Source organism: Saccoglossus kowalevskii, chromosome 3 (genome assembly GCF_978046115.1).
Source record: "Saccoglossus kowalevskii chromosome 3, keSacKowa6.1, whole genome shotgun sequence".
Classification (NCBI taxonomy): domain Eukaryota; kingdom Metazoa; phylum Hemichordata; class Enteropneusta; family Harrimaniidae; genus Saccoglossus; species Saccoglossus kowalevskii.
In genome coordinates, this window is record NC_140643.1 from 9,700,644 (window position 1) to 9,711,709 (window position 11,066).

Here is an 11,066-nt window from a genome sequence, read left to right on the forward strand (position 1 = left end):
CCAGTACTTTGTCATTAGATTGACACTTTGAACCACTTTTCCACTACTTTGCACAACTATTTCTGTACTGTGTACTCTAGATTGCCACACTTAGTACCACTATTCCTGTACTTTGCAGTCTGGTTTCACACATTGCACCGCTACCCCACCACTTTGCTCCGCTACTTTGCACCACTATACGCTAATAAATACATCAGTAAGCACAAGTGAACCTTTGTTCCCACTGAAATACCGATGCCGAAATATATCTTTCAAACTTGTCAAACATATTGTCAATAAGAAATTCCAGCATTCCAGATAATGTAGCGTAGAAAAGCCTTGCATCAGTCTTGTTTTTAACAAAGTAAGTATAATTGTATCCAACTATTTTATATTTGTAACGACTATAACCATTTTATTAAAAATACTTGATGAAAAATATTCTTAATGCGTAAATTTAATCTTCCTTGTGGTATAGTAATAAATATAACTGAAATATTAGTGTAAAATTTTGAAAGGTTTCTTAGAATTGTTCAATACCCACATCGATTTGTAGCGTTCTGAAAAAGATGACACCATAACATTTACAATCACATCACTCCCAGGGCAAGCTAACCCCCCTAAATTATATAATAATAATAATAATAATAATAATAATAATAATAATAATAATAATAATAATAATAATAATAATAATAATAATAATAATAATAGTAATTTATTTACCTAGAAAATATTTCATACAATACTCAAAATTGTACATGCAGTCTAGGTAAAATGGAATCTGAAATAGCTTAAAAGTCGAGTCAGATCCCTGACATAACTTGAATTTAATGACTTAAGTTAAGACTGACAGTAGGTTACACCTCAGTATATTTCAAATAATCAAATATGATAATATAATAATATATATATATGTATATACATACATTTGTAATAAATATTAGTTCTATTCTAAATACTCTGACATTAAATTTTCCCGTATAGTATTTTTGAATTTAAGTTTTTGTTTAGACCTTAAAGAAATTGATATGCTGTTCCAAAGTTTGGCCTCTAAATAAGATATTGCGAATGTCCCCGCCACTGTGTTCATTCTAGGTAAATCATTTCGACATCTTTGTCGTGTTCTATATTTATGATGTAAATACTGCAAATTATATGTTGACATTGATTGTGGGAGATTCTCATGAGTTATATCATACATAAAACTTAAAAGTAATGACTTATGAAGTTTAAAAATATCAAGAATTTGGAGAGTATTAAAAATTGGTGGAGCATGCGCAGTAAAGTCGGAAAACGTTATAATTCTGGCTATCATTTTTTGTGCGGTATGTATAACTTTAAGATTTGATGGGTATGTACTACCCCAAACTTCTAAACTATAGGTGATATGAGGCTGAATCAACGTTTTGTATAACAAAAGGAGAATATGCCGTGAGACATAATGTCTTAATTTTAAAAGAATACCCGTTTTTTCCTAATAGTGTTATTGATCTTTGAAATGTGATTATCCCAGGTCAGATATTTATCAATTTCCACCCCTACGAAAGTTGCTGATTCAGTCTCATATACTTCGTTGTTTTGAATGGACAGGGCACCTCTTACTGTTACACACATACGCCTACCACTGATGATCATATATTTTGTTTTTGAACAATTGATAGTCAACTTATTTGCATCCCACCAGTGTACAACACTGTTTAAATGTTTGTTAATAATACGCAAATCAATATCTGCCCCTGGTGAAAAAGAATGAAACAAATTGGAGTCATCAGCAAAGAGTCTAAATTTAAAAAAATTTGTAGAGTTTGGGAAATCATTAATGTATAAAAGAAATAAGGTAGGGCCAAGTACTGAACCTTGTGGTACACCACATGATATAGGAAGTTGCCCAGATGAAACACCATTTGAAAAAATGAATTGTGATCTATCTTCTAGATAACTTTTAAACCACTTATTTGGAAGCCCGCGTATACCATAATGACCCATTTTTTCCAGCAATTGTATGATTAATAGTATCAAAAGCTTTTGTAAAATCGATAAATATTCCAATAGTTGGCTTGCCCTCGTCAATTTGAAGGAGTAGTGTGTTTATTAAATTGATTAGGGAAAGCTTAGTGCTGAATTTATTACGAAACCCGTATTGATGCTTGTAAAGAATTTTCTCTTTCTCCAAATAATGCAGTAGTTGTTTGTTAACTATTTTTCTAGAACCTTGCTAATAAGGGGTAACACTGAGATTGGCCTATAGTTTCCAGGGATATTGTTTGGGCCTTTTTCGTAGATGGACGTTACCTTTGCCATTTTTAATGCATTTGGAAAATGTCCCTGTAAAAATGATAAATTAAAAATAAAACAAAGTGGTTTACAAATGATATCAGCTCCATCTACAAGAAGTCGTGCCGGTAAACAGTCATAGCCTGACGATTTGTTCTGATCAAGATGACTTAATGTCAAAGCTACCTCCTGTTCTGTGGTTGGTGCAAGGAAGAATAAATTCACATTGGGGTCATTAAGATAGGGATCGAAATTGTTTGGGGGATTGGTAATATTTGAGGCAAGGTTGGGTCCAATATTAACAAAGTAGTTATTGAAGGCTTCTGCAATGTCAGTGGGATTGGATAGTATTTTATCGGTGTTATCAACATTAATTTTTAGTTCTTTTGGTAAAGTTTGTTTTATGTTTTCAGTGGAACCAAGTAAGTCATTGATAATTTCCCAAGTTTTACCAGAATTATTATGATACTTAGTAAATAGATCTGAATAATAATTTTTCTCTGCTTTTCTTAATACACTGGTAAGCATGTTGCGATATACCTTATAGGTGGCAAATTCATGAGAGGCGTGATTGCTATTTAAAACTTTGATGCACAGTTTATGTTTTTTCTTAATTGACTTTTTAATTGCTGATGTAATCCAAGGTTTTTCCTTCTTCAAATTGTTACACTTTACATTTTTACTCACAATGGGTGCATGTTTATTACATATCTCATTAAAACTGGTGTAGAATGTGTTGTATGCCAGGTTAACACCCTGTTGTCTGTAGACCCTGTCCCAAGATTGAATAGACAAATCGTTTTTAAAGTTGTTTGACTTATAGTTTTTAAATTCTCTGTATTATTTTTTTTGTACTGTGTGACTTATTAACAGAAAGTACATTTTCAAAAAATAGCATATATTGGGAAGTGGTCAGTTACATCAGTTGTAATGGTACCAACATGTGTGCAACATGTATTAATATTGGAATATATGTGGTCAATAATAGTACTGCTGGTACTAGTAACACGAGTTGGAACACTAATAAGTTGGTATAAATTAAAACTTTCGAGAGTTGCTAAGAAATTATCCGAATGGATGTTATTTTTTGAGACATCAATGTTGAGATCACCTGAACAAATTATCTTGTTTTTACTACAAATCTGAAAATATACACACATTTAATGTCACAGACCTTCACAGGAACACATAAAGTCTAACAATTCTGTCTACAATTATATCTTTATTTATGAGTTTCGCTTAAATGTAGATTTTGCATTTAATTCCACTTTACAATTTTAACATTTCATTATGTATATATGTGTGTGTTTTTTTCGTAGATTTGCGAAGTATGATTGCACACTTAAGGAAACGATGAGTATTGCAAGTGAATTAAAACGAGATGTTGTATAAACAACGACACCAAAGCTATTTGATTAAACATGTGAAAATAAACAGGATTTCAAATTTATGTCTCTACAATGTAAAATATAATATAACCATGCAGTAATTTTCATTTGTTTTTCCACAAGAGTTTAAACATATGAAAGTTGCTAAATAATTTTATATTTTATGGTAACTCGTGACATTTCGTAAATAAATATATCTTTCTGTATAGAGATGCTGTTAAAGACGGAATTCATAACAGTGGATCCTTACATGAGGTAATAGTCTTCTTTTTCTAAAGAACATGATTTATTTGTGTCCTATTGCCCCCTATGTGTTATAAACCTTAACATGTGTGTTATCAATCCAGACATTTATGCCTCGAATATTAATGTGTATATATAGGGAACACAGTTTCACATTCATCGGTGTAAAGTTATCATTTGATGCCAACTGCTACCAATAATTAAACTACTTGTTATATACTATTTTATTTAATGAAACACTTGACAGAGCGAGCAGTGCTTCTCTAAGCATAGGGGATACCATTGTTGGCGAGCAAGTTGCTAGGTATGTATACAACAACTGGTTTGAGACAACTCGTACAAAAGAGAATTATCCCGATTATATGTATTATACAGATTTATGTATTTATATAGTATAATCGTTTGTATTATTATGTAGGGTGATTGAAAGTCGTCATGCAGACTATCCTGTTGGCACTGTTGTAGTGAATCGCAGTGGATGGACTACATATAGCATTTCGGATGGCATAGACCTAGGATTCTTCTCTAGCGTAAGCAATTGTACACAAATGTTCATAATCAATTAGTGACGATTTACTGACTGAAATATATGCCAACAGAACATACAAAATACATTACAGTAATGTACCGACGCTATATCAGACATTGCATTACACTAAATATTGACTCTCGGAAGGCATCACACTGAGATATTAGTTATATACCGAGATACTGGCATTCTGAAGGTGAAAAGGGGGATTACTATGAGCTATTTGCGCGGTATACATGAAAAGGGCATTACACTAATATATTGGCACCAAGAAAAATATATGTTTACACTTAGATATACTTGAACGTTGAATGGGCATAGTACTGGGGTATTGTCAAACTACGTTGAAGAGACAATAGATTGAGGTATTGCCAATACAAATTGAATCTCACATCGCACTGAGATATATACCTGAATGTGAAACGTGCTATACACGTAGATATTGGCACCAGGATTTGAAATGTGCATTACATGTAGATATTGCCACCAGGATGTAAAATGTGCTTTACACTGTAATATTGGGAGTGTGAACCGGGAATTGCAGGATTTTGTTATTGTTATGGCTGTGCTTCACTTGTAGCCGAACATATAAATACACTGAGATATTTATCTGTTGGTATTTGAAATCATAATAATATGTTTAATGATATATACCGCCTGTTGTGTCATTTTCCAGTCTGCAGGATTTCCATTAAGGAAGCTCACATTTCCACCTGACTTACCACTGTCCTTGGCACTGGGAGTTTTAGGAATGCCAGGGTAAGTGACTCTATAAATTACATACGATCGATTGACACAATTTCAGATTATTATTATCATTCTTTTACTTCGTCCACTTTATTTCGTCAACTTCAAGTAGCCAAATTGTTTGTACTATATATACATTGTAACATTATTTGTCCTTCAACACTGCTCCAAAAAGTACATATTTAACCGATACTGAGCTTACCTTGGCGAAGCATGACATTTGATATTGCATAAATATAAATAAGTCCATCATTACCCAAAGAAGACATTATGTAAGCAAAATATTGTTTTCTTTCGACGGCGACCAATGGCCGACCCCATAATACATCGGGCAATATATTCAGCTTTCATGACATCGATATACTCAGTTTTTGAGGTGGGAATTTACGTTCTTTGTCATATTGTTCTCAGATTCTAACAAATCAAACAAAGTAAATTGTCATCCATGGATTATTTATTTGTTAAATATTTGCATTGTATCAATATGATAGCATTGGACTATTTGACTCCCTAGTATTCATACAAATCTACATTTATTATAAGCAACATTCATTATTAATATGTTATATTTGAACAGAGGAACTGCATACTATGGCCTATTAGATTTGTGTAAACCTAAAGCAGGGGAAACTGTATTTGTAAATGCAGCATCGGGTGCAGTTGGTGGAATAGTTGGACAGATTGCCAAGATTAAGGTAATTACTGTCAGTATTATTGGACATATCATAATAACAATGACACGTAAAAAATAAATGATTTACACATTTGGGCTCTGCCCGATGAGATTACAAAAACTGATTTTAAGATACAATGTTGCTATTTCTTCTAACAACAAACAAAATTACTTTTCATATTTATTATATGTTTATAAGATACAGCGATTTTCAGCATGCCCTTCATTTGATGAAATCCGGTTACATACGACTTTGTTTGAACTGCAATATATTGAGTTCAATAACCATAACGGTGTCGTTCGTATTGTTTAGTAGGATAGCTTAACCCATATATACGATAATTTATAGTCTTATAACTGGGCAGATCAAACTTTATATGATAACAACTGAACACACTGGGTTGCAGATTTATACTGTTCGTGGCCAAGTCCAATATATCTGACTGATGGAAATTAAGGTCGGTTTCTATCGCTTGCAAATGACAAATGTTATTTTAATAAGTTAGTACACTGGCATTTACAACGAGATACATCAAGCACACATTTCTACTTGTTTTATTAACTTTTATCCATAAACAGCCGTTACGTGTCACCACTTTATATCATGCGACTCTACATTCAGTTCTTTTTGCGCCATCTAATTACACACCCCCCCCCCCTACACACACAAGGCAACCACAACATTGCATGTCATGAAAGATACTCTGTTTGCGGGGTTTTGAATACATCTACCAATCATTTCAGGGCTTTTATGCCGGGGCATAGAAATAACTATCCTTTATATAGTACGCATGTAACTATACAATACCTATAGGGATGTACCGTTATTGGCTGTGCTGGTACGGATGGTAAAGTTGAATTACTGAGAGAATTAGGTTATGACAAAGTGTTTAACTACCGAACTGAGAACTTGGACGATGCATTGACTAGAACCGCTACTAATGGTATCGATTGTTATTTTGACAATGTAAGTTCACATATACATATCATAACCTAATATGCATTTGATAATATATCGTATGACGTCATTTGCATCCTTAATGACATGGCAACATATCACGATTAGAATATTTTATTGTATTCTGAGAATAAACTTCCATGATGTATTATGTATAGGTAAATAACATATGCTAATTATAACCAAAATATATATCTCTATATTCTTATTTAACATTATATTGTAGACAATGTTGTGTGATTTATTCCAATATTTCTTAGGTTGGTGGTCCATTTTCAAATACAGTGTACAAACATCTCAATGTATTCGCTCGTGTGGCTGTTAGTGGGTCGATATCACAATACAATAAAATCAATCCTGACAAAGGTAAGCAGTAGGTCAAGTTTCAAATGTTAAAAACCAAAACTGTATTATCAGAATATTATTATGTGGCAAATATTTATTAATTGATGGTTAGTTCAAATAAAGTCTTTTCATTCCACCTCGTCATTATGATGTACAGTTTTGATCCCTGATACTAACACTTATTTCTTACATCAAGTAACACCAATGGAGATCACCGTGGCCTCGAAAAGCTTGACCATAAGAGGATTCTTTTTTCCCCGTTATCAGCAGCAAGCTTCACAAGCATATGATGAAATGTTGGAATGGATAACTGAGGTAATACCATATATATATATAGATGATGACATTAGATAACATTATAACATGGATCCAATATGTAGTACATGAATGATTTTATACATTAGATTATTTAACTTTAAGGGAAAACTGAAATACAAAGAAGACGTTACTGTAGGATTTGAACACACACCCAGCAAGTTCATTGGTTTGTTCTCTGGTGCTAATATTGGCAAAGCTATAATAAAGATCTAGGTACGTATGACATCAAATATAGACTAGCATGTGTTCACATATTATTAGCTTGATTTCTGATTATATGAATTATATCTATTACAGAGTAAGCTGTTGTGGCGAATTAGTTATGACATACAGCATTGAAATGAAGTCGTATCATGAACAAATAACGACCAATTGAAGCTGAGAATTAAATGTAATTTTACAATTAAAAAGAGATATTGATACATCTTGGGGAAACTTTATAATGTGATTCCTTCGTATTACATCTTGAGTCTTCCTGTTACTAGTCTTCGTATTACTAGTCGTGGAACAACTTCATTATGTCCCTAGAATTTCAAAGTTGTTCCTGAGAAAACTTTATAATAAATACTGTTGCGTGATCAACGTATAATACATGTTGTTTCAGGGACTAATTAAGTTTTCGTATTACACTTACTAACGCAAAGTTGTCCCAAGACAACATTCCAATAGCTCGTCGATCCTGCAATTGTTAGTTCGAATCAAGGGTGCTGTGCTCAAAACAAATGTCACATATTTAAACAGTGACGTGTGCACTTTACTTTGATCATGTGACAACAAGAATTGTCTGCAAAAAATCTGTCCTTTCGTAGTAAATTAATATTGTTGAGAATACGTAAACGAATATTGTCTGAAACGAAGTAATGTAAATGGCGGTGGTCGTCGCGTCGCGCATGTGCGACATTTGTGCTGATAAACACTGATTTTCCCACAATCCAATGCGCTCTACTAATGGAATACATCACAGACACGACTTTTTACCTGGGCGCCACTCGCACTAATTACCGCCGATAAATCTTTAGATACATTACAATCACAAAAGAAATTTCCTAATTAACGCTTAGTCAGTTTGTACTCGATGATCTGCGCAATAGTCAAAGTTGCCATTATTATTTATATGAAACTCATATTTCGCGTACCACTCTTTATTCATCAACTGTTAATCAGTCGCCCAACATCTCAACAACTCTTCTATCTACTCCGACCGAATCACTATACACTCAATAAGACATATTTGTTCTATTAGTTCTATTGGTGTAAAAATACCCTCGTTCACATGTAACAAATACGTCGTTGTCTGCGTCACATAAGCCGGTGTTTAACACTTCCATTAAGGCTATCGATCAGATAGATTACTAACAAAATGTCATAATTTATTGGAGCGAATAACATTATGCAGATATCCAGCCACTAACCAAAACTTTGCATGGATAACATCAATCTGAAACCATCCCCAAACCACTCTCATGAGCAAGACCAACACTGATACAGAAAGAGCAAATTTATTTGTAGGTAATTACAAAATTAATTACATTTGTATTCATACTTTGTACTCACTGATATTCACAACATTCGAAGTGATGTGACAATGACGTTTGGGATATCGTTCTTGTTCACACATGTTTTTAAATACTGAGAATAAGGCTATAGTTTTCATGCTCCACGCGTCTCAGTTGATTCTCGTTGCCGTTGACAACACAAACATCAGAAATGGACGTATTTGTAATATTGTGCTCCCTAAAATTAAAAATGAAGTGAAGAGAATAAAGAATGTTAGATGTTCAGCATCTCCTAGTCAACGCACAGAAGGTATAAAAATGAGTATTTCTACAGTAATTACCTTGGGAAATCAAGACACCGAATGTTCAACACAATAATGACAATGACATTTGTTTTATAAACAAAATAAAGTGAAAATAACATATCAAAATGTAGATCTCCGTATTTAAGTCCCAAATGACTGGCAACTATCAACAAAACAATTCCGAAGAACAAAACAACTGTCACTACACAAGTACACTACACGACATTGGTATATATGAAGCGTTGTGAGTGAGGTATGTTGACAAAAGTGGACAAATCATTCTCCATATATGACAAATTTATTATAGTAAAATCAAAATCTTTTTTTCCCATATGCTCTTAGATTCAACGCACGGGTCTGGGTATGAAGCAGAAGAAGCGGATTCTATACTATCCTTAATTGCAAGCTCAGATAGATATATCACTAAATTTTAAATTATTGATTGAGAATATATGACCAATATATGTGAAATTAAAGGATTTAGTATCATTGTACTTTTTTTCTCTAATTGTTGTAGAAATTAATCTTCATAATGATAAAGAATAATTCAGCCAGAAAGGGAGCACAATTTGTTCCAATTGTGATGCCAATAGTTTGGTGAAAAACATAACCTCCTATATATTCTAGCATACTAATTTTTTTCAGTCTTGAGCTGAACAAGTAGAACCATTTTATTAAGAAATACAGATGGAAAATGTTCCCAATGCGTGACTTCAATTTATCAATTATTGTAATGGTATACAGGGTAGAAAAATCCAAATTGCAATTGCAATAACTTTTAAGATCTTGAATGCAAGTTTTCCGACGCAATTGTAACATCACTGAATTACTGACTGGCGACAACAAAAATACTACTACTGATGCGAAGCAATAGTAAAGATTTATATATTCACAGTAAGACGATGTGTCGTCGGTTATAACGCCTCACATCAAAAGATCAAATGAAGTTCATTGCCTGCGATTAGATAATCACCTGACACTTTGGTGAGATTCCAAGACAAGTTGATAAGTTTAATTTTGTTAATATAGATTTTAGCATGTATGATTTTCCGTCGATTACTTATGGACCTGCGATCGATCTTAGTTGTTGCGTGTTTACTAACTATTCGCCTAATTTACATTCCAAAAAATTCTCGGGCGATCGTTAACATCTAGTTTGTCTGGATTGACCCGTGACGGAATCCAACGCTGGGACCAAAACATTGCCGTCACCTGTGAGTTTTATCTCTATTTGCGGGAAAACGTAGCCAAAATGCTGTCTAAATATGTTCAATACAACCTTATAGTTGTAAAAGTGTGGCTTCGGTTTGAGGGTTTTTCGATTATATTTTACTGCTGGGGGAGATGGCTATTCACAGTTAAATGTGTCGAAATGCAGGAATCGATGAGGTGAGGGTGGATTTACGAACATCTCACCGACTGAGGGAAGTATTGCATAAACTAACTACTAGTAAATTGTTAAAATACAAACATGAAAAACAGGTCCTTTTCAACACGTACAATTAGATATTTTTCTGAGGGGATCACTGATACAAAAATACGGTCTTGCTAAATGTCTAGCAAAATACTTATATGAATGTTTAAACCTAGGAGAACGCAAATTAAAAAAACAGCTGCCTCATAGGTATCTAAATAAGTAATCCTAACATTTGCTCTATGAATATGCATTTGTAATCCATTTTCGGGCAAGCTTTTTTCTTTCAACCATGCTTTATTGTACTTTATTGGACTTATGTCCATATATTTATTACGTAACGCATGTATTATTCCATGTTAAAATATTTCCGGTGTGATTCCGATAGAAGTAA

At 33.3% G+C, this 11,066-nt stretch overlaps 1 protein-coding gene across 1 annotated transcript; it reads left to right on the top strand.

The window, feature by feature from the left end:
• Positions 1-3,972: 3,972 nt before the first annotated feature.
• On the top strand, positions 3,973-7,670 carry LOC100371282 (prostaglandin reductase 1-like). Its single transcript, XM_085496656.1, has 8 exons — positions 3,973-4,016; positions 4,306-4,417; positions 5,093-5,175; positions 5,741-5,858; positions 6,651-6,803; positions 7,055-7,160; positions 7,336-7,454; positions 7,560-7,670. The coding sequence occupies exons 1-8, from the start codon at positions 3,973-3,975 to the stop codon at positions 7,668-7,670; spliced, it is 846 nt and encodes a 281-aa protein (XP_085352782.1).
• The last annotated feature ends 3,396 nt before the right edge of the window (positions 7,671-11,066 follow it).

Excerpts from the sequence above, each read along its gene's own strand:
- LOC100371282 (XM_085496656.1), top strand. The coding sequence starts at position 3,973 with ATGTGTGTTATCAATCCAGACATTTATGCCTCGAATATTAATGT. Across the intron at positions 7,161-7,335 it reads TAAAATCAATCCTGACAAAG|TAACACCAATGGAGATCACC; the intron begins GTAAGCAGTAGG and ends TCTTACATCAAG. Across the intron at positions 7,455-7,559 it reads TGTTGGAATGGATAACTGAG|GGAAAACTGAAATACAAAGA; the intron begins GTAATACCATAT and ends TTTAACTTTAAG.